The 22387-nt window shown below is 40.7% G+C and overlaps 1 protein-coding gene across 1 annotated transcript in view; it reads right to left on the reverse strand.

The window, feature by feature from the left end:
• HECW1 (HECT, C2 and WW domain containing E3 ubiquitin protein ligase 1) overlaps nucleotides 1-22387 on the reverse strand; it is a gene marked incomplete at both ends in the record, with an annotated part of 174387 nt that overhangs the window by 19658 nt on the left and 132342 nt on the right. The window contains 7 exons of the mRNA XM_080611271.1: nucleotides 12415-12567; nucleotides 14469-14582; nucleotides 15968-16088; nucleotides 18092-18201; nucleotides 19174-19257; nucleotides 21226-21322; nucleotides 21551-21656. Coding sequence (XP_080467397.1) covers nucleotides 12415-12567; nucleotides 14469-14582; nucleotides 15968-16088; nucleotides 18092-18201; nucleotides 19174-19257; nucleotides 21226-21322; nucleotides 21551-21656 — 785 coding nt within the window. The remainder of the gene's footprint in view (nucleotides 1-12414; nucleotides 12568-14468; nucleotides 14583-15967; nucleotides 16089-18091; nucleotides 18202-19173; nucleotides 19258-21225; nucleotides 21323-21550; nucleotides 21657-22387) is intronic.

Consider the following 22387-nt stretch of genomic DNA (forward strand, 5'->3'; position numbering starts at 1 on the left):
TTGACCAGCATGTCCTGTACTGAGCTATATCAGATAATCTTTACAAACCCTTGGCAGTGGATCAACTTCACACCTTTATCAGCCTTCATTAACAAATGCCTTTCTTTAATTTGGTGTGCGTATTTAACCCCTACTCCCATAAATGACAGAACATTTGAGCAGACTAATGCGATGATGTGGGGGATCTATTGTCAGGAAGGTGAGCCAGGCAGGCTGAGGAAGCTAATACCATTTTGGTTATCTGACTTGCGTCTTGCAAACTTTGCAGACCGCCTCTTTGCCACCATGTCATTTGGTGGGGTGGCAAATTTGCTCTGCATACCTGCAGGCTCAAAGGCTGATGCTGCGGCATTCCAGCAGGATGCCGGATGCTTCTCCAGCTCAGGAATCTGATGAGCTCATGTGTCATTAATAGGAAAGGAATGGCTCTTGGAAAGGCCAGTAGACAAAACTCCACTAAGTCTTAGCACATTAAAGAGAAAAGGTAAAATAATTCCTTTGTTAGTCCTGGAGGAGAATTCCAATATGAGGAGTAATAAGATTATAGTTGGCTTGTTTTCTTTTCTTATATGCATCTCTAATATGGGGTATTCTCAGAGAGACAAAACTACAACATTGAGACACCTGTATGTGGCACCTTTCAACATCACACTAAGGACTTGTCCCACCTCCTCTGATATCTAACCACAGTAGCATCCCACCTGAGAACTTAATCTGGATCCACACACACTTCTTGTGAAGGAATGGTAATAACCCACCTGATCCAAGTTCCGTTGTTTTCTTTTTAACCCGCTTTGGGTTATGTTCTAAATACTGAAAGGCATCGAACCCCATATATGGTCAAAACTCATTCCAGGTTTTCAGACAGTTACTGATTTTTTTTCAAGGCTAATCTCCATACTTCCTCACTATGAAACCAGAGAAAATTCTGTCGGGTAAGCTTAAATTTCAGTCTATTTTCCAAATTAAAACTGAGAGGAAACATTGAGGAGTGCTGACATGGAACAACTGTTTGTGCAGATTTCCAGCTTGGAAACTGATGGATGTTAACCAGTTAGAGCCTACAGGGATTTATGCCTGCAGCCCCTGCAAACATTATGGGATTTAATAGAGGATACATTCACCTCAGAGCCAAGGTGTTTTGTTCAGGCATCAAAAGATGAAGGAGCATATTCCATGAGTCCCTCTTTGATAATATTCTGTCTGCTTACTATTCCTATGAAACTTACGAGATTTAATTATATTTTAAAGGAAATTTGTAACACTCATTTAAGAAAGCACTAGCCTTTCCTAAGTAGCCCCAATTGTAAAGTGTATGGAAAGTGGACAGTCAAGCAGGCCTGCTTGCAGATGGCCATAAAACACAAAGCCGGTGTTCAGAGATGTGTGAAATGTACAGGCTCACCCAAGAACGGAAATTAAGCAAGCTAAAAAGGTTTAAAACTGATTTTCAGAGAGAAAAACAACCTGGTACAAACAAACTTCCATCAGGCGTCAAATCCTGAATGGGTATTTCTCTTCAGGTGAAGATCTACAGGGTTGAGACTTCTCTTTCCTGCTTTGCTTCAGGTATTTTTACTTTTGCTGGGCACCTGAGTTTCATATGATGAACCTGTGTTTATCTGAGTCAAGCCCTCAAGTTTATTGCTAAATTGTGCTTGAATTTCCTGCTGCAAAAGGCCAGTGTAATACTGGCGCTCCAGCAAGTGCTTGCCCTACTTTTATTTTCTGGATTTATCTGCAAATGGAACACAACATTTCTGTTTCTCACTACAAAAGAGTAACCACATGAAAAAGAGCTATTGCTTACACATGATGGAAATGTGAATTATCCATGTCCTTCTAAATCTCTGGAGCTCATGTACCCTAAATTAGCAACTAAGCCTCAAGCCACTCCTGAAGCTTAATTTACCAGTAACTGAAAAACAATGAGATAATGTGAACCTTTTATTACTTCTTTATTTAAGCTAATCAAATCCTCCAAGTCTTTTCCTTGTCTCTAACCTAGCTATACTGCACGTTCACTCAAAATGTCTTTCCATCTTCCTTACATCCTCGCTATACCCACCACAAAAGAACCGTCACAAAAGGTTAAAAGGCTAATTGTGTAAAAGAGAAAAACCCATGATTTTATTAGAGAAGCTGCAGGCTGTTCTGCTTTATTCAGTAAAGGAGGGGCAAAGATAATGTAGATAAAGAAAACTCACAGCATCCCCTCATGTTTCGCTTCAAGGTAGCTGCCTTGGCTCCCTGCACATCAGCTGAACTATGTCACTACTGCAAATACAGAACTGAGCAAACCTGGCTCTGGGACTTCCACTGCGTGCAGTTATCGCAGGCACGCCAGCCTCAGTGTCACGGGTCGTCTGAGCACCACAGAGTCCAGTCACAGGAAACAGAGAATTGATTTCCACTTATGTCTTTAAACTAATAAAGTAGATGGTCTCTCTCTAACACGAAATCATGCCATGTGTCATTTTACCAGTAACAAAGTTCCATGAATGTACTGTTTGGAGGAGAGGGGGAGAGTGGCTGAGTGCTGGATTTGCCATCTCTGCTTGCAGAGCTATCGATCTCATGAGTAAAAATGTACAAGCTCTTCTTTGGGAGAACCATGACAAAACATGGCATCACAAACATGATCTTCATCAGCAACTGGACTGCTTGTGGGATTTAGAATTAGCTTCTCTTGCTGGTACAATAGATAAAAAAGATTGTTCTATAAGACTGTTGGCAAACTCTCCTCCAATTCTGTCCAGTAACTACAGAGGAGATGCAGACTGAAGTATGAACTACTGGCTAGAAGACTACAAACCTCTACATTTTGTGATTCCCAGATCCTAGACTGTATTTTCGACAGGCAGATCTCAAAGCAGCTTACAAAGGAGATCAGTGCCAATATTTCATTTGACAAATGAGAAAACATAAGTGCAAAAGTAAAATGACTTATCTAATGTTATCCAGAAAAAAAGTGGTAGAGACAAGAATACAATCACAGTCCTTTTGAGTCCCAGCTCCATTTTAGTTGTTTAGTCTATTTGACAGTTTTTACTTTCTCACCTTCTATAAGATGATATATGAATGACAAGAAATTTTGTGACTCAGCTCTAGTTTATGACAGCTCCTTATGGACCAACTCACTCTGATGCATATGGGTTGGTTTTTTTTACGCCAGCAAAAGGGCATTTTTATCAAGAGATTTTGGATTCTCAGTCAAACCTTTTGGAAAAGCCTTTTGGTGGTGGTGGGGGCACTTTGTAAACCTGTGAGCTGGTAAAGTTTCATACATTGCACGATTCATGGTTGCTTTGCCATGTGTTGTAACAAACTAGTCAAGCTACAGGGGAAAACCCATAGATTTAGTCATCTGCCAGACAAGAGGGACATAAAAGCACAAGCCAAATGACCACACAATTTCCTTCAATGGCTAACTATGACTGCTGAAGCCACAATAACTGATTCCTCAGTCAAAGGAGGCACTGTCTGGGGTATCTAAGCACGAGAGAGACTGCTTATCATAACCTCACTGGTAAGCACCCAGGAATGTCTACACCACATGCTGAAGCATGATGCAGATATCCTTGAGCTAACTGTGGACAGGTCATCTGCAGTGCAGAGCCACGTGCACTTATCACCCCGGTCCAGAAGCCATACACTTGGGTTTGCACTGTTCTGCAACTCAGCTAATGATCCCTGCCCCTCAGATGTGGTTCCTCCATTGAGTAAGCTCAGAAATCTGTGTGCTAAATTCAAATTCAGACATGCTATTAATTGCTTGACAGTCTGTTTTAGGTCTTGTTTTGCAAATCACTGAACACTTCCAACTTTTACCAATACCACTGCAAACCTACAGCTCTGATCCTCTTCTGGGAGCATTCAGAATGCAGACCTGGATCTGTAAGTTGCTGTCCTCAAGTGCAAGAATGTTTTTACTTCTCCTTTATGAATCTTTCCAATATGATTAAATAATTCCAGTTTGTAGTCTGTTTCTTCCAAAATGCAAGTCATAAGTCACAACATAGAAAGCTCCTTTGGTTAGATGCAAGACACTGAATTTTCTGTTCTTGTTATTAAATACAGAAGGTGTACAGGTCAGGATTTTCCTCATCTTTCATAATTTTAGTTAGATTTTGACAAATATTCCTATCCCAAGTTGGGGCAAACTGACAAACTTGACACTGCTCTTCTCCCTTTAAATGCATCCAGATCAGATCAATTTAAATCTTTAATCTTCCCTTTTAGTAAATCTAAGGTAATATACTGAAATGAAGAAGAATTTTCAATGGACAAATGAAACTTGTAACTTTCAAAATATCCCAGGGAGAGACCTATGCAAAGAGAAATGCCTTTTCTACTCAAAAATACGCAAAATGGATTTGGGTGATTTACTGAAAGGAATTCTGCTCTGTGAGCAGTCTTTCTTTTGATGTATGAATTGTGTTTACTAATAAAAAAGGTCAGCTTGGGAATTTCTGCACCTGCGCTAATTGACTTTGCTTTACCTTACCCAAGTGTGAATGAAATGTAGTGAGAAATAAGGAGGGGCAAAGATGACTGAGCAATACTTCACAGTGACAGTCCAGCCTTGCCATTCCAGTGTGGCTGGAACAAGAGATATGAGGACATTCATCATGCCCTGGGAGCTTTTCGCCACTACAAATGAACACACAATCACTGCCCACACTGATGCTTCCCTACAGGCTCACATTCTCAGAGACAATGTGGATTTTACCCTTTTCTCCTCTACCACATGCAAGGTGGAGACGCTGTAGAGATTTTCATGTGGAGCCTCCCATCTCCGGGCAAGTTTAATCCACAGTGCTGCAAAAGACTCCATGGCCTTAAGCAAGGGAAAAACCCATAAAGATGACTTTTGTGAAAACACACCAAAACACAACAGCCGCCTTTCCCTCAAACCAAACTCTAATTATGGAAGCAGTGCTAGACACTATGAGGTTCAGAGAGGGGAAAAGGAGGAGAGACTGCAAGAGACATCTCTTCTTTCAACCCGTGTGACACCATCATTCAGAGCCTCAAAAGAACTTGAAAAAATCAAAGCAAAAAATAAGGTAAATATAAAGCAGAGCCTTTTTATTAAAAAAACCCACTTTCTGTAGAAGCTCAGTTAGAGAGAATGTTTTTTTTCTCCTTCAGTTTGGTTTGCCTTTCATCTTCCAGTTCCTCCTGACCCTTAATAAATAATTAACCAGCTGTTGAGGCAGGCTTTATGTGCTTATAGTCATACATCAAGCTTAATAGGAAAATCAAAGTTTGCGTAAGTACAGAAGGCATTGAGAGAGATCACAGTGCAGCAGTGAGAAGGTGTTTCAGTAGCATGCGCTTTTCACATCATGAAAAGGTCTTACAAAATTATTTCAGCTGCATATTTATTTTAATATCATTCTTGTCCAGAAGATTTACAATAGTGCTTGAAAATTTCTTATGCAAACGTAATTTATTTAAAATCAGGCATTGCTAGTAATTAAAATTTATAGTGTAATGTAACGTTGAATGCTTTGGTTTTCTATAGTGCCTTTCATCTGAGAATTTCAAAGCAGTTCACAGCACCAGCGTACATCAAATGGATTTCGAGTTGATGACATAGGAGGAGATCTCTTCATATGGAAACTGAGGCAAAGAGGTAACCACCTAATTGTAAAAACAACTGGCTGTTGCTGGATGCCCCACTCAGGGGTGCTCCATCTGATCTGATTTTTAAGAGGATGATTTTTTAGAGTGTAGCATAAAAAGGTCCCTTCCAGTTAGCTGCAAAATCAGTCTTTCAAATTCATACTTCCCCTTAAAGGCAGACCCACACAACTGGCACACCTGAGCCCCAAACCAAACTCTGTGTTACTGACTCCCTTAATAAACAGGTATTGGGCCATATGTAGGTTGCCTGCCACAACAGTTACAAAATCAGAGTGATAACTGAGTAATTCTGGCCACATATTATGCAGAGCTACTTCCAGTCAGTGGAGAGGAGTGATGGTTGTTTGCAGACCTCCTGCTTAGATGCTGTGACTACAAAGATTTTCTATAAAAAGCCTGTTTCTATAAAGAGCCAAAGAGTGTGCCTGAATCTATCCTATGAGCTGGTCAGCATACGAATACAACCCATTAGGTCATGAGGCAATTTGTCACTTTCTTTAAAAACTAAATGAAATAAGCCATTCTCTGTGTAGCAGCATTAACGGAGCTTTGTTTCCTATAGATCTGTCTCTGATGGTTCTACACTGCCATGCTGCAGTAGTTCCAGTTCCTCCTACACACCTCTGTAGCACTTCCCACACTTTGGAGCATCTCCAGCTTTTGCCTCCTCTGAGTTTTCATAGCTCTCCCCGACATCCTCAAGACATTGACATGATGGTATAGCTGGTTCACAGCTTGTGCCTGTGACAGACCTGTCAGCTTGCCCATGCTACATGTCCAATTCGGAGGCCAAACAGAACAGGTAACTGTTGAGCTCACCAGCCTGCCTTCACTGAGGCACTCTCCTGCGCTTCCATCTTTACTCAGCCACAAGTTTTGCTTTTAGGAAATAAGGACCTTTGAGATGTTTACCTTCCTGTCAAATAGGTCACAAACTGATGAGGAAACTGTCTGATGGCTGGGCAGGGCAATTGCACAAGGCTCAACTCCTAAGGAAACTGAGTGAAGAAAACCAACCAAGCTCTCTAAGGAGAAAGGACAGCTGCGGCTGCAACATTCTTGGTTCTTCTTGTGTTTATTCAAACAAAAAAAGGGAAAAACAACACTCTGCATTCTTTGGCATGCTTGAGATGAACAGTGATGGCTATGTGGTTTCTTGCTTACACGAAATCAATAAAAGACAGGGTCAGAGTTTGGCTGGGGGTATACCCACACAGCACTGTGCAGGCCAAGGGAGCTCACCCTACTCATGTACAAAGCTTGCCAGAGCACGCAAAGGCAATCGAGGCAGTGCTGCGCCTGAAGTAACCCACCCTAATGGGAGCCAGCATATTTTTTCCCAGCTCAATGTTGCAGTAATCATGTCAGTTGGCTTGCAGCACAGGGAAAGCAAATCCGTGTCTTCATGAAGAGTGGGTGCAACAGGCTTGCAAATCTGCCTGCAGAACACGATGTAGAAATACATGCAGGGTTTCTGTTTCAGCAGCACGGGCTAGAATATGAGGGGGTTTAGAGAGCAGAAAGGCAGGCTGGAACTGAATGAAGAAAGCAGTTCTAAATGTGTGTTAAGGTAATGGAGTTCATTAGGACATTGCAGCCAGGAATGAATCTACAGCTTCTAGGGACCTGGGCCACTGGGTCTGACTACATCAGCATCTTTGTGGTCTTCTAGGATTCTGCACAAAAACATTTTACTCACAAGTCTTCAGCTTTTCTAATTAATTAAATAAATGTATTTAATTTTATTCAAACAAAACACAACAGGGCTTTTCTGAGATGGATACAGAATGCTAAGTATGAGTAGCAAGCTGTAAATACCTCCAAGACAACTGTGACACTGGGGTACTGCTCTCTGGCTGCATAAATATCACAATGAGGTTCACAAATGCCTAATTGTTAAAAAAAACATGCTGTCATTAATCCTCTATGAAAACACAGAATAAGATGTTTCAAGTTAGCATCCCTCAGATCTCCAAATGAATGCCTGTGAACAATTTTATCTGTCTAGGCCATCTGGTCTTCTATGCAGAGCCTGTGCTTCTCTTCAGATTTCTGGCTGTGGTTCCATATTTACAAACATGCAATGAACTAAAAATCCAAATGTAGATGATGTGAAATGCATTGCTGGGGTGAGTCAGATAAAAGACCAGGCAAGTGATCTGGGGACAAAATGTCTGGTGCAGGTGACCACACCATGAGTATCGTGCTGTCTCCTGAAGAAGGGTGCAGCACATTATCTCACTGGATTACTCCTGGGGGCAGGACTGCTGTGAAGGAAAACTCTGGCCCACCCAGAAGACATGAAAGAGAGAGACTGGATTTCCACCTGACAGCAGATTGTGAACACTGAGTTTTGTGAACAGCGGAGCTTTTGTTGTCAGTGTCAGATAAAGCAATAGGGAAGGAAAGTTCATGAGAAAACACTGAGAATTGCCTTATTCTAAGAAATTAAACTTCTTATGTGATATTATGATGACAGTCAAATAATATAATCTGAAATTGGTAGCCATGTGAACAATGAAACAGCAGACATAATACTCTTCAGGTTTGGAGAAAATAATACAGAAATCATCACAGAAACAAACATTCAGGTTAGTATTTTGCTTAGCTAGAGCTGAGTAGGGGAACACTATGGAAAATGGTAAGACAAAATGAACACCTGGGGGAAACCACAGTGTGTCACAGCATGATTAGACAAATCATTTTGTCAGAATACAGAATGAATAAGATGCAGTAAAAAGACACCAGCAACTTTCTAGACCTCTTGAAAATCTACCATGAAGAATAGAGGGAGAGTGACCAGTGATACAGATGAAGATTTGAGATGATGCAAACTCTGGAACTAGGTATTTTGTTCCCAGAGTTTAGACATAGATTTCCTCCATCTATTCTGTGTCAGGATTTTTTTTCCTTTCAGGGTTAATTTACCCATGCAGCCATTTATTATTTACTTATTTTTGGTGAAAAGGAGAAGTACAATATTCAATGAAACTTTAGTCATGCAAATCATAGATAGAAACCTTTTTAACCCCAGTGAAAAGGTATCTCTGCATATACCCTGTAATATTGGGCATCAGTGCTGCAGGGAACTGAAAGTCTGTCTAAAATCTGTCAAAGGACTGTTAGCAGGGAGGAAAGTGAGAAGCTACTGTGGTAAGCTATTGAGAGCCATTTATGAGTACGTAAATTATAGAGCTGTACTGAATATTACACCTGTAACTTCACATGAGGTTGTGATAAAAACATTTACTGTTCTTCAATTCTCCCAGCACACTGAGCAAAACTTGAGGAGGATTCTTCAGTCAGTCACCCTATTTCAGTGGCCCAAAGCACCTCACCAAAAGCCAAGACCTGTCCAAGAGCAAATTATTTCTAGGTTAAACCATATTCTTTTCTCTGAAATAATACAAAGCAGCTGCCACCACATTTTGCCCACTTATTTGGAGAAGGGCAAACCAACATAAGTGGGAGGTAAGCAGTATTTTAGAAGGTGTTTCCAAATACCCAGGTAAAGAGCTAGACATGTTACCCTAGATCAGATAGAACGTCTCATTACTGGCATGGATTAAAAGCAGCTCTTGTGTCTATGAGCTTCAGGTATATCCTGCAGCGTGCACATAAAAACGTGTATCATCAAACTTCCTAGGACTAGAGAGATATAACTGTGTCCTTCCAGATATAGGGGGATTTAAAATAATTTTTAAGCTTTGAAAATGTGTGGTATCTTCTCTTTTGTGTATTCAGCAAGCACATATGCTAACTGAAGGAAAAAGCCTTATTCAATGGAAGCTTGCAGGAAAGGTGTTAAATCTCAGTTTCTCCATAAATGAGAAATATTTTCCAGTCATTATGTCTCTTTCTTAACTTGGCATACATACAACTACTCCATGCTTTGATGTGCTCATTCTGGACTCAGAATGCTGTTTGTACAAAGAGCAAGGCATGCAATAAACCATTAAAAAGGGCAGAACTGTAACTTTTAAGCCGGGGGGGAAAAAGAGCAGTGTATTTCTCAATTCTGCCAATACAAGCAAAACATCTCATCTTTGCATTTTGTTGCAAATATCTCAAACTCACCACTCGCTTAAGGAAGAGAAAATGTAAAAGAATTTCGAGGGATTTTTTCTGCTGGCCTTGTTTCTTAATATCCATGTCTGGATAGGTCTGACAGAATTACTATACAGAAGAACATGCCGAGGGTAGATTCCACATAAGTGATAAGCCCCACAGCATCAAAAGGCATTCAGCTCAAGAAATCTGCAAATCTAAACCAATTGTGCTCATGTGGTTTTCATGACTGACATCAAACTTCAAGCTTTGAAAAGACTATGAATTAATTATCTGTGACCCTAGGACTCTCAAAACTGATTCATCCATGTATGTTAACAGATGCCTCATAACACATTTGGAAACAGGAAAATGATCTTTACTTCCCGCATGTTAGAGAGAGGAGGCTCTTTTGGAATCATATCATCAAGCAAATCTGAGAAACAGAAGTTTTAGCCCTGACTTTGATGAGAACAAAGTCGGAGAAAAGACTGAGAACTTCAGAAAGCCCCATCCCTCACGACCAAATGATGACAAACAAGTTAGTTCAGTGTCCTCAGAGCAGTTGGCCTATAAAGCCTTTCTGGGAAGATCGCACCATGAGTTTTAAAAAGCTTGGTCCAAATCCTGTCTTAGCTGGCTTCACAGACTTTTGAGTGCAGTACTCCAGGGTTACACATGAATAGCTGAGATCAGTCAATGTAGACAGCATAACACCATTATAATGTCTAGGGATCTACAAGCCAATCATGAAACCTATCAGGCTAATTATAAACCCTTGGTCTCAGCCAGTTATTTCCATAACAGGTTCAAGAAGTATTTCCAAGCACTTACTGGATTGCTTATCTTTCCCTTGGGTTCTGCAATCTTGCCCTATTTACCTTATGTACAAACCGCTTCCTTCATAGCATTTATTTCCATCTGCAGGCCAAGGGACTTAATTTCTCTTCCCTTAAAAAAGAAAACCAAAAATGCCCAAAGGCCAAGTAACATTCTGTATACAAGTAGCCTGTATAGATACATGTAGTTGGAGAAATGTTGTGCTAAGTGTCTGACTGCTAGTTATTTCTGAGTTAAGTACTAACTGCTATAGAAAATCGTATTAGGTACCTTTCTGCTGTTCTATATGCTGAGGATACCTTTAAAAGCCTACCTCTCCCATGCTGAAATCTCTCAACGAGGGGATCAAACAAAGCATATACTTTTTGCAGATCTATTTATTACTTAAGAAAACTGCAGCTGAAATCTTTGCACCAACAGTATTTATAAAAGATAAGTATCAGAGCCTATTGCAAACATTGCTGAGATAACATGGCAATCCCATTTCTGAAGAGAGAGGCCTGTGTCCAGTTTGCTCACAGTGTGGGCAGATTGATCTTGGGCTGCAGCTGCCTAAGTGGTCCTGTGCCCTGAAATCAAAATACATCCTCACAAATACAGCCTTCTAAATTAAAAGTTTATGCACGCTGCCTGCTAAGCTGAACACAGGACAGACTGCATTTCTTCTGGAAAACTGGGAAGCCACTGCATAATGTCTAATGAACAGGATTGCCAAGGGAGATGGACAAGTCATAGGAATTAAGCCGCTCTCTTCCTAACGCCAGTAGAGAAACACTAGATGATCTTTAAGGTCCCTTCCAATGCTAACCATTCTACGATTCTAAGATAATGCAAGGATCATTGTTAGTATAATGCTCTGCTCCTGGAAGTGATAATACAAAAAAAAACCCAATTCAGAGACCATCCTAGTCCCAGCAACATCCTTTTTCTCCCACTGCAACCATAGTAGAGGTGATGGTACAACCATCATTATGGTTTAGTTGTTCTTGGTCTCCTGCCCACCCTAAGCCAAAGACAAGAAGGGTCTGTTTACAAGAATAGATAGGCATGTACTATTTCCATTTCAGACAAGGATCTCTGAGAGGAGCCGGTGAGATTGATTAGACAAAGAAAAACACCACAGGACCAAACCCACGTGGCAGTACTTCTTTTGACACACTGAAATCCTACAAGGGATCAAATACTGCCCAGGGCTTGCAGCCCATGCTTCACTGAACCACATCTGAAACTATCAAAGTCAAAACAACTCCCAAAGACAGACAGATCTGGAGGCAGATAGAAAAATGAGGAGATCGCATAATGCATTCAGGACTTTTGATAAAGAAACAGGATCAGCAATTTGTCTGTACACATACTTTGTAAGGTGAAGTACCTGATCGCACTGCTGGCCTTGCCATAGACAAGCAGGGACACTCTGTCAGGGCAGAAAAGGGAAACCTCTTTCATTGAGCCCTTTTTCAAGGCTTGTAGTAGGTACGGAGCAGCAACAGGTCTCGTAGTGTACAGCTTCCAAGCACAATGCAGCTTGATGTACAGAAAGACCACAATTTCCATTCTTAAAAGGGAACCGAGGAGGCCTGCATAAAGCAGAGCACTTCTCCCTGTCCTTTTCACATTCACACAGAAGTGACTTGACAAACATCAAGTCACAGGTAATGCAAGCAGGACATTCTAATAGTAGCACCTCATCATAACTCCTTTTTCAGAGCCTGCTGTTGTATTTATACTTGCTCCCTCTCTTCTGCCTCCCAACCTACTTCCCACTTCTTCCTAGCAGAAGCAATGATATTTATATAGCCTAAATTGACAGGTTTTCCATTTCCATTTTTCTATTGCTCTAAAGGAATTGTTCAATTCTGCATAAAATGCTCTTACCATTCCAGGTGATTTTCAACAAAGGCAGACATGGGGCTGATCTGTACAGTGTAAGTGTCGTTGGCGGAATACTCAAACAGCCCGTAATAGGGATTGAAGAGCTCCTGAGACAGAAGGAAGAAGAATTCTCGGGAGGGGCCGCTGTAGTCCAACCTGGAAAGGAAAAGGTAAAAAAGCTAAAATGAGGCTCATTCCCATTCGAGTGAATTCCCTGGGTTTTGCCAACACTGATTGCTGTCTAACACCTACCCCTGCACAGTCACTGTGTTTCTAACATGGTGTATCTCTCCTCTCAAAACTTGATTCTGAGCCCTGAACAGGTCATGATACTGAAATTTAATCAGCATCTAGATTGATGTGGGAGGAATCATAAGACAGGCACATCCTGTAAGTAGCATCTTTTCCTTTGCTCCAAAGGTTTGGTAAATTGAGATACAAGGCTCAGCCTTGCTTTGGCTGGCTGGCTAGCAGAAGGCTTGCTTTGTAGTGAGTGGGTCTGAACTGCCTAAGAACACCGGGGTTCATAGACCACAGCCTAGACTGAAGCAGAAATTGCTCTTACTCTCCTACACTGAGATGTAACCACAGATACAATCTAGCCCCAAGGATGCTTTCTTAGCTACAGGTATAACATAAAGGTCAGTGCTGCACAAGACCAAATCCCAACAGAACTATCCCAAGAGAAAGTGGTGATTCCTCAGTTGCTCCATCCAAACTCTTCTACTTTTCCGACACTTTCAAATACATGTGGTACACCTTAAGCTGTGCTTTGCTGTTGCATGACTTTGTTTTGTAGAGTCACCTTTTCTTCTTGCTTTTTTAAAATCAAGCTGTTTCCAATTATCTCAACTGGAAAAAGAACCCCAGAAAACCCAACACCAAAACAGCTTCATGAATACATTAAACCCAACTGTGATGGATTAATTAAAACCAGATCATCCTCTAATAATGGTAGGTAGGTTTTTCATTCTAAAATAAATATACACATACCAATATGAACAAATGATTTGTAGCCATATATCACATGTGCCAAAAGATTTTCTGAGGTGGGCACTATTCCTTCTACTTAACAAATGTAAAGGAAGTGGAAAACTCTGCAGCTGGATCAGATGTTCTGTATTACGTTTGAAGTTATGGAAGCATAAGCACAAGGGGTTGAATGATTGACTTGTGAAACTACAAAGAAGATAAAGGGCAGGCTGGCCCATCCTCCTGTTACACCTCTGCAGGTTCAGTACTTTTCTCTTTGAGAAAACCAAAATCCTACCGATGGGGTTGTTTAAAAAAAGAAACTTTATATGCAAAGCTACTTTTGTTATATGGAACACTGGAAATATGCTCAATGGTCTTTCCATTTTAAAAGCATGTGGATAGCTCTTGAGATGAGCCAGGGTGGCTTTGAAAGGCTCTGTTTAGACTGGAAACAAAAGTTCAGGGGCTGGCTTTAATCATCCAGGAGTGGCTTATGGATTTGTTAGGCTGGCAGAAAGTTTCCTGAGAGAAGGCCTTCTTAAGAGGCTTCTGTTACTTTCGGCTTCCAAAATAGGTAAATTCAACTGTAAGAACTAAACAGCATTCACATCTCTTGCTTCAGCCAAAAACAAGTCCACATACGGATAACAAATGATTATTAGATGGCATGCAAAGCAAAAAGTTTTGAAGGAAAACCAGATCCATTTGGAAGAGTTAGAGTAACAAAGGGGATAAAGGTCTGCTCTCTAATTATAGTCCTGAGACTGACTCAGTGTGTAAACATGGGCCTGTAGTTCAGTTTTACCTTCCAGGCAGTCAAAATACCTATGCCAACAAGATGACATTAGATTTAACCACTTAATTGTCACTTTGAGACATCTAGATGGAAGGTGCTATAAGAAAATTAAGCATTATTGCTATTGTTATTGTTAACAAATGCTTGAGAGCTTAAGATGAATCACTTGGAGGTAAAACAAAACCAAATAAACATTACATAACAAGAGAGGCTCAGCATTAGTCAACTCTATGTTTTGCAACATTAACAGCTAGTTCAAAACTGATAGCATTTTGTAGTTCCCTACCCTTCCTCGCCAACAAACGTGACGTAGAGTTTGTTCCGCTGGAGCTCCTTGCGGGAATATGCCATTACCTGGTTGAAGGTGCCCTCCAGCAAGTGGTCACGCCGTATAATTAGCCTGCAAAGGGAGGCAGAAATAGAGATCTAATGACTGAGTCTTGTGTGAGCCTGTGAGGCTGAAGGTAAGCAAGAGCTGGTAAAGACAGACATTCATTGTCAGAGAACTTATTAAAGTTGCACACGTTACTTGGCCATTATGGTTTTTCAGTGAGTTGTTTCATTAGGCTTTTCTATGTGCCTCAAAGGTGAGTTTCTTCACAATGCTGTGATTAGGTTCCAAGAGTTGCTCTACTGCTAAAACTCTCTGTAACACTATCTGTGTACAAATTTGTATGGTAGAGGAGACGCGAGTTTTCTGTGTATATGAGGCTTCTTGGGATTGGACCCAAACACTTTCTGGATTTAATCCAGTGAAGGTCCATGGAATTACTGCTTCTGTATCAGGGTAAGCAAAGGGAGTATCAGCCTCTGTTTACAACACACCTCTCACTCCCCCGCCAACCTCTAAAACAACTTCATGAATAGTACATTTAAACATCTGTGCAAGAAATCCTTCTTGTTCATGGACACTTTAAGACAGACCTTCCAAAATGTATTTTATGTCTGCCTCAGACCCACTCAGCAAGACATCAAAAGGGATAAGCAATGGCTTGGTCTCCCCAGCTCTGTAAGAGTATTTTGATGATGACGTTTGCCTGGAACAAGTTGCCTGGCTTCATACAGGGTTTTTTTCCCTACAACAGATGTGATTTGGTAGGGAGCCAACCTGATGCATAAATTCACCAGATGCCCAGGAAATACATTTGAAATGTACAGTCCTTTGGCCAAGTTGGGTAACTAGACTGAGCACAAGTAGGTACAGACTCAAAAGTCAAATAACAAGATGTCTGGAAAGCAAACTCCACAACCAAGTGACAAAGATCCCCAAAAGCATGAAGAGAGGTGAAAATCTCTCTAGTTCAAACCCAGGAGGGCTACCAGCACAAAGAACTACTGACAGTTAAATCTGCATGTACAGGCTAACTTCTGCAAGGCCATACTCTGGTTATGAGTTATGCTGATATGTAGATCCAAAGGATTTGCAGTCACTTCATCATTACAAATAACATAGCTGTTAATCCCTGGTTGGTGTTTGCCTGCACGGATGATTTTCCAACTAGCAAATAACAGGTAGGAATACCAACATCCCTGTTAAACAGGTAGGTAATGAGAATCTAAAAGAACACAAATCTGTAAGAAATAAAACTTCCACACAAAAACCACTTGAAGGTCACTCTTTTGCAGGATATACTAAGATTTTACCTTGCCTTGATGATGGTTCATGTACAAAACTCGTTCTCTGGTATGTTTCCCACTTCCTATCAGTGTCTTCATTCATGGATAATGATAAAAGACAAAGCTACACCATGTCAGACTATTTGAGTGACTTGCCATAATACTCACTTAATTTTACCTGGACCTTGCCCATACCCTTTGGCTTCAAGTTTTCGATAGAAATTGCGCAGCTTGGCTTCGAAGTCCCTCCTATATGGAGAAGGTGCTCTTGCACTTGCTCGCTGCAGACCTGGGAGGAAAATGATGTAGTGATTGCAATGATTTCCAAGGGCTGCATCTTTTTCACTAGAAGAATTGTTAACATCGGCTTGTGTGTGCCTTTGTGCTGCCAGCCTTTAACTGTGATTGACCTGGACAGGAATTCAAGGATCAGAAAGGCGAGAGGAAGACTGGCATGCATGGCTTCCACTCACAGGCATTGGTATTTAGCTTTTCTTTACCTATTGCACTTTTAAGAGATCTCTCTCCTCTACATTGTATGGGAGATCTCCTTACTTGGCAGTATTAAACCTCTGGAGCTCAAAGCAACACTTTTCACTGGAGCCTAGCACCCTAGCCAAGCTAAGAATCAGGTTTCCTTGTGTTAATCTGACTGTATATGAAACACTTCCAGATATCAACACAAACCCTCTTTGTGGCATCAAAAAGGATTTCTGTCAGCAAGAAATGCTATATTTCCCTATTGCTATTCACACATACAGCAGATTTCCAGCAATTTGGGACTTGCTTCGTTTTGAAGTCTGCATTCTCAAAGGAGCTGATTAGTCCTTTTGCATAAGCAAGTGTCATGCCATAAAGAGTCAAAGAATGGATCCATGAAATCCCATTTCCCTACCTCATTACAGGAGACAATAAAAACAAGCCCTTTAATGAGAAATCTGGCAGAAAATTCTCCATAGGAAGGCCACAAAAACCCCACCCATCACATTTATTGGGAGCACAAAGTATCGTGGCTGCCAGGAGGGAAGCACATTACTAATTGTCTCTGCTCGTAAAACAGAAAGGCATATTTACATGCCATGCAAACAGAATCCCTTGTGACACTTCTTCTGTTAAGACTTTTTTTCCCCTCAGACATAAGAGAATGGGTGTTCTTATGTGCTATGTAGCCAGTGGCAGAAATAAGCAAGCGGTGTGTTGCCAGAAACAAATATCTGCCCTTCTTGAGTTTTCACAAGAACACGTAAAAGACCAGTGCGGTGGTTTCAATATTCTCTAGGTCATGTTCTCACTAAATACTTAGATTTTTGTCTTGCAGGAGACTGCTTATGACCTGCCCCAATGTAGATGAGCGGAATTGTATTAACAACGGTGTTAAAACCCAATAATGAAAACAGGACATTCTGATAAAACACTGTCCTCCAACAGACAAGGGTTCAGCACTTGACCTTCACGTCAAAAAACCTTCCAATTATCCACAGCCACCTCTGAGAGCTGAATGTCTCTTGTCCGTTAATTTTGAAATTGAAACCAGGTAATTTAAATGAATGTTTAAAAAGCTCAGCCAAAATTGGATTTCTTCAGATCACATTTCTGTCGATTCCCTCCAAATGGCCACTGGACACAGCCATGCAGTGAGACTGCGGTGTGGGTTGTATATCTTGGCAGAAGGGAGACATTAGCTCCTCAGATTTCTATAGCATAAACAATAACTACAGAGACATACCACAGCTGGAAATAGCCTTCTCAGACAGCATGTCTTTCTGGAAAATACACTTCCCGTCAAACATAAGTTAACGGGCTCAACACAGGAGGTCACACTAGATGATCAAGATGATCACCTCAGGCCTTAAAATAGATGTGTCTTGGGAAGAACAGAAGTCTTTGGAACACCAAAGGGAGGAGACTGAACTTTACCTGGGTACTGGAAGTATTGTAATACACCTTTGATTTGAAAGCTGCTCTTTGCTGCTGTCACAGAATATGAATGTCCTTCCCTGTCAGTGAGTTCTGTTTGGAGTGTACCATTCTTTTATCCTAATCTTTTCCAACTACGCAAAAAAAGCAGGAAAATACCTTCTTTCATATGGACAATCTCTGAGCTCTGTGTTTCAGCTACTGTTAACTTATCAACAGACACATAACAGCAATTTTGATTGATTCAGTAACACAGCAACTAGGCTCAGATTTGGAGTGGGCACTGGAATTAGCAGGCTGACAGCTGCCCCTGTGTATTTATCAGGAGAAATACCACAAATACAAGATCTTGTATTATTTTTCCCATCCTCTTACCTGGAGAATTTTGGGGTGATGAACAGGGTGAGCAGCGAGGAGAGAAACTGTAACCAGGGTGGAAGGCAGCCTGCAATGGTATGTAGGACATAATGTCCTCTTCAAAAAGGCTGCATGGAAAAAGCAACAGGGAGGGAGTTGGTTCACATGAAGTTTGGGTGCATCTCTGACCTCATGGATTCATAAAATCCACAGGTTTCCCAAATCAGGTGTGGTCACCAGTAACAAATAACAAAATGAATTTTATTATATGTTTCATGCTAACACAGTGGCTTAATCTACATCTGGGGCTATATAGTAAACAGGGACAACTTCAACATATTAGCAGTGAGAAGCAAAGATACGCATATGTGTCTCCCAGGTTGTTTTTTCTTGGGTCATACATTTTCATATAGCTCAGCCCTTTGACCAGCTGGATTAAGCTGATGGGCATCAGTTGTAAACTTCTTTCATTAGGCAGTGCTACAGAGCATACCAAAACCACCTGGGTAATGCAACATTTTCCATGTAAGACCAAGACAATAAAATAAGTCCTTATCTGTGCTGAACAAAAGTAGCTAGGACTTAAAGATCAAGCTCCCTGGTTCCAATAAAAATTGAAGCCTTATCTACATTACCCAAACAGAGCTCACTGCACTGTGCATCAAGGTCTCATTAGCGTGCCATGGCCCTGGATGTGCAGGCTCTAGTAAAACTAGTGATTTCACAAGCAGTTACATTATTTACTTGTACTAAGACAAGGTTTTTTCCTCTTTTTAAAACACCAGACAAGCAAACAAGAGTTTTTCCATAAAAAGAAAACATTCTGATCTGATTCTTTTTTCTCTGCTACTTGATGGTAACAGCTATATTGATTGAGCTGGCTGGGGATGGAGCTTACTGCACTGATGGAGGCTGCCTTCCAGGAGTAAGAGTTGACAGATTGGGTAGATTATTTTGGGTGACTATCAGTAACAATAAATCCTGTTCTAGTTACAAATGACTTGGAAGATTTAACAAAGTCTTTTCAATTATGAGAAAGAGCCAACCAGCTTCTCTGGTACCATAAGTAATGACATTATGCTTTTGATTAAATTGCTTACCTCAGCAGAATTACTAAATCTGCATCACAGGACAACTTTTCAAGCCCATGTGTACCCTCTGTCCGAATGTAATGGATCTTCTCCCTGAAACAAAAATAATAGTACTGAGAAGAAAGAAAAGACAAAGAAGAGATCATGCCAGTATTAAGGCATGAACTAAGCATAGACTTATTCCTTGGTATTTTGCCAGTCTTGTTTCTCTCATTAAAAAAATGGCAAACATCCTTACTGCCTGATTCATTTTCTAATCTCACAAACAAACTGGCAAAAAAGCAATCTATCACTCAGATTTTATACCATATTTTAGAAAACTGTATGATTCTTAGTCCTCCAAGCTCAGGGGTAGTGCTGTAGCTAAGGTCACTGACAGACAGGGGTCTTTTGTTTAAGGCTACAACTAGTACACCAGCTTTGATCAACAGAATTTGACATAATACCACTTCCTATACCTCTGTCAGGCCTATCTGGAAAATAACACTAATATATACTTGATAGTAATTGATCACACAGAAGTTATACAGAACATGTGTAAAATCGTACATTTTGTTGTTTAAATGACTGCTAAGAATGAGTGGGAAACACAGGATAGGATCCTATCAGCAGATCAGGACCCTGGAAGATACAGATCTACATTCCATTCTGTCAGTGTGTTTCTTAAGCACTGCTGTGTCCAAGAGTATTTATTCTAGTATCAAGTCAAAGCATTCTATCCCAAGTCAAGGATGTGCTTTAGCACCTTGCTGGGTAGGACTGCAATGTATTGCAGAATCAAGCTCTGTATAAGACAGACATTTGTCTCCTAGGAGTTTGCTTAATAGCTGCTGCATAAGCATTAGGTAGTGGCTTGGGATTGCTCCTGACCTAAGGCATAATCAAAGCAATGACCTGGAGGCAAAGGGCTCAACATCCTGTTACAAATCTCATTATGTACTGGCTAAGCTGTCTAGTCCCTATCACTAGTCAATTTTGTTCTCTGCTCAAAAGGAGATAAAAGCATCATCTGTTCTCTGAGAAATGAGAATTCAAATTACAGCTGAGGAAAAAAAAGTAGTGTGGAATAATCTGATGGTGAAGATAAAAAATTCTCAGTTACGGAAATATACATCTTGAATACTGAGAGCATTTTTCATTCTGTCTCCCTCATATTATTTGAATGTATTAATTCCTCCAGGAAGGAAGTCTAATCCTTACACCCAAAGAACTCTTTGTCTGGCCTTCACAGGTAAACAGTGAGTCAGTAGGGCTATCAGCAGAAACTGCACTGCAGGAACTCGAAGGTCCTTCCTTTGCTCTCCCTTCCCTCCTTCACCAGTCCTGCAGCCACACTTTCTACTGCACAGCACAAACTAAATTCTTGGTCAAACTGGCATTGCTGGGACCAACCAATGCCAGCTTCGGTTCTTGGCCAAAACAACTAATTTAACCTTTGGAATTAGAAGGAGTTTAAATTGCACTGACTTTTGGTTCTGTTTTTACTTTTCTTTTAAACCTAAGGAAAGGAATAGGCATAAGAAAAAGAAAGATACAATTTGATTACTTTGGAAAGGACCTCCATTAAGTCATAAGTGAGAAAGATTAAAGGCAGGAGTAGAACTATCTCATAATGTTCCTATTTCTTTATGAAATCTAGTGTGACAATGTCCATGGCCTGGGTGTAAATCCAACCATGAGGTAAAATCCTGGTTCTGATGAAGTTACTAGAGTTTTACTGCTGATTTCCATTCAAACATAATTTCAACCTATCTTCTGAAAAGTGAAGTGATAATTGGAGGTGAAGACAGAGTTGCTGCTATTCTGTAACACTTAGAATTGAAATAAGATATGTCACTGTTTGCCCATAGTTATTTTGAGTCTTCTTACTTCTTGAGTGTCTGTGGAAAATAACTGTATTAACTACAGAGATTCTGGTGATCAACGCCTACTTGTTACCAGTGACAGCTCCATATGAGGCCCAGCTTCATCTTCTGTACTACAGTTACTACAGTTTGGTTTTCCCCACTACCAGAAGTCCTTCCTGGAACTTGGTTTCAACAGTCTGGAAAAAAGCAGTACCTGAGTGCATGGTTTCTGGCCAAGCTGGGCTGACGCTCCTGCAGCATCTCAAAAATGTTGGGTTGGCGTAGAAATGCAACAATCTTGTCATTGTAAGCTGGAAAAGGGGTTAAAAATACAGAGGCTTTATTTACTGGGGAGTAACTAGTTAAATAAAGCCAGGCCCCATAGAGGGCCTGGTCACGTCACCCTGACTGCAGGGGCACATTGACTGCACTGCTGATGAGGCACAGGGCAACATGAAGCAGTGCATGTGGTTGATGAGATGTTCTAAAAAGCATCTTTGTGAGCACTGCTTTGAAAAGAAAAAAGAAACTTGGCTTACCCAGAGGTAATGTCTCGTGATGGTGCTGGTTTCGAATAGCTGTTACAAGACTATTGCCTGGTCTGGCCAACAGAGTAACTCCTCTGTTTCGAGAGACTTCAGAGGCCTACAGCATCAGAGGAAAGGGAAAGAATGATCAGAACTGACTGTTGGTAGCACATCAGCCAACAAAAATATCTTTCATCTTTAGGCCTTTGACCTTCAGAATGGTTTGTGATGCTGAGTGACTGAAGGACAGAAAGACTGTACAAAACCTACAGCTTTATACTTCAAGTTAAAAAAGGCAGGTAATTCTGTGCTTCCAAATGGAGGGACACCATTATCCACAGCTACCACATCCCTTTGATGCTGCAGTGAAGGCACCAGAATGCAGAATCAAATGCCAGTTCATAAAGGTATTACAATGATAGTGCAACGAAACTAAAATCTCTATAATACCATACAGTCTCTTGTTCTAGCACAACTGCATTTACTTCAAGGTTTTTACAACAATGTTAATTTGAAAAAAAGAAAAAAAACCACAACATTGCAACATGTTGAAGGGGAATTTAATATTGGAAATAACATAAGGAAGGTATATCTATGTAGGTCACATGACAGAGAAGAGCTATATTGTGGCAAAAAGGGGTTGCCTAACTTGCATAACCAGAAAGAGAAGTTGAATTGTATACACTGAAAAAGGAACATAACTTTAAGAGCTGATAGAAAGAGTAGTAAGAAGGAAATTTATCTCTACTACTTAAGTAAGGCACTTAAAGAATGCCACTAAACACAGCATCCGCTGAATGGAATCATGTCAGGAAGACAGATACATTAAAAGGTGGGAAAACACTTAGG

Source organism: Psittacula echo (genome assembly GCF_963264785.1).
Source record: "Psittacula echo genome assembly, chromosome: 2".
Classification (NCBI taxonomy): Eukaryota; Metazoa; Chordata; class Aves; order Psittaciformes; family Psittacidae; genus Psittacula; species Psittacula echo.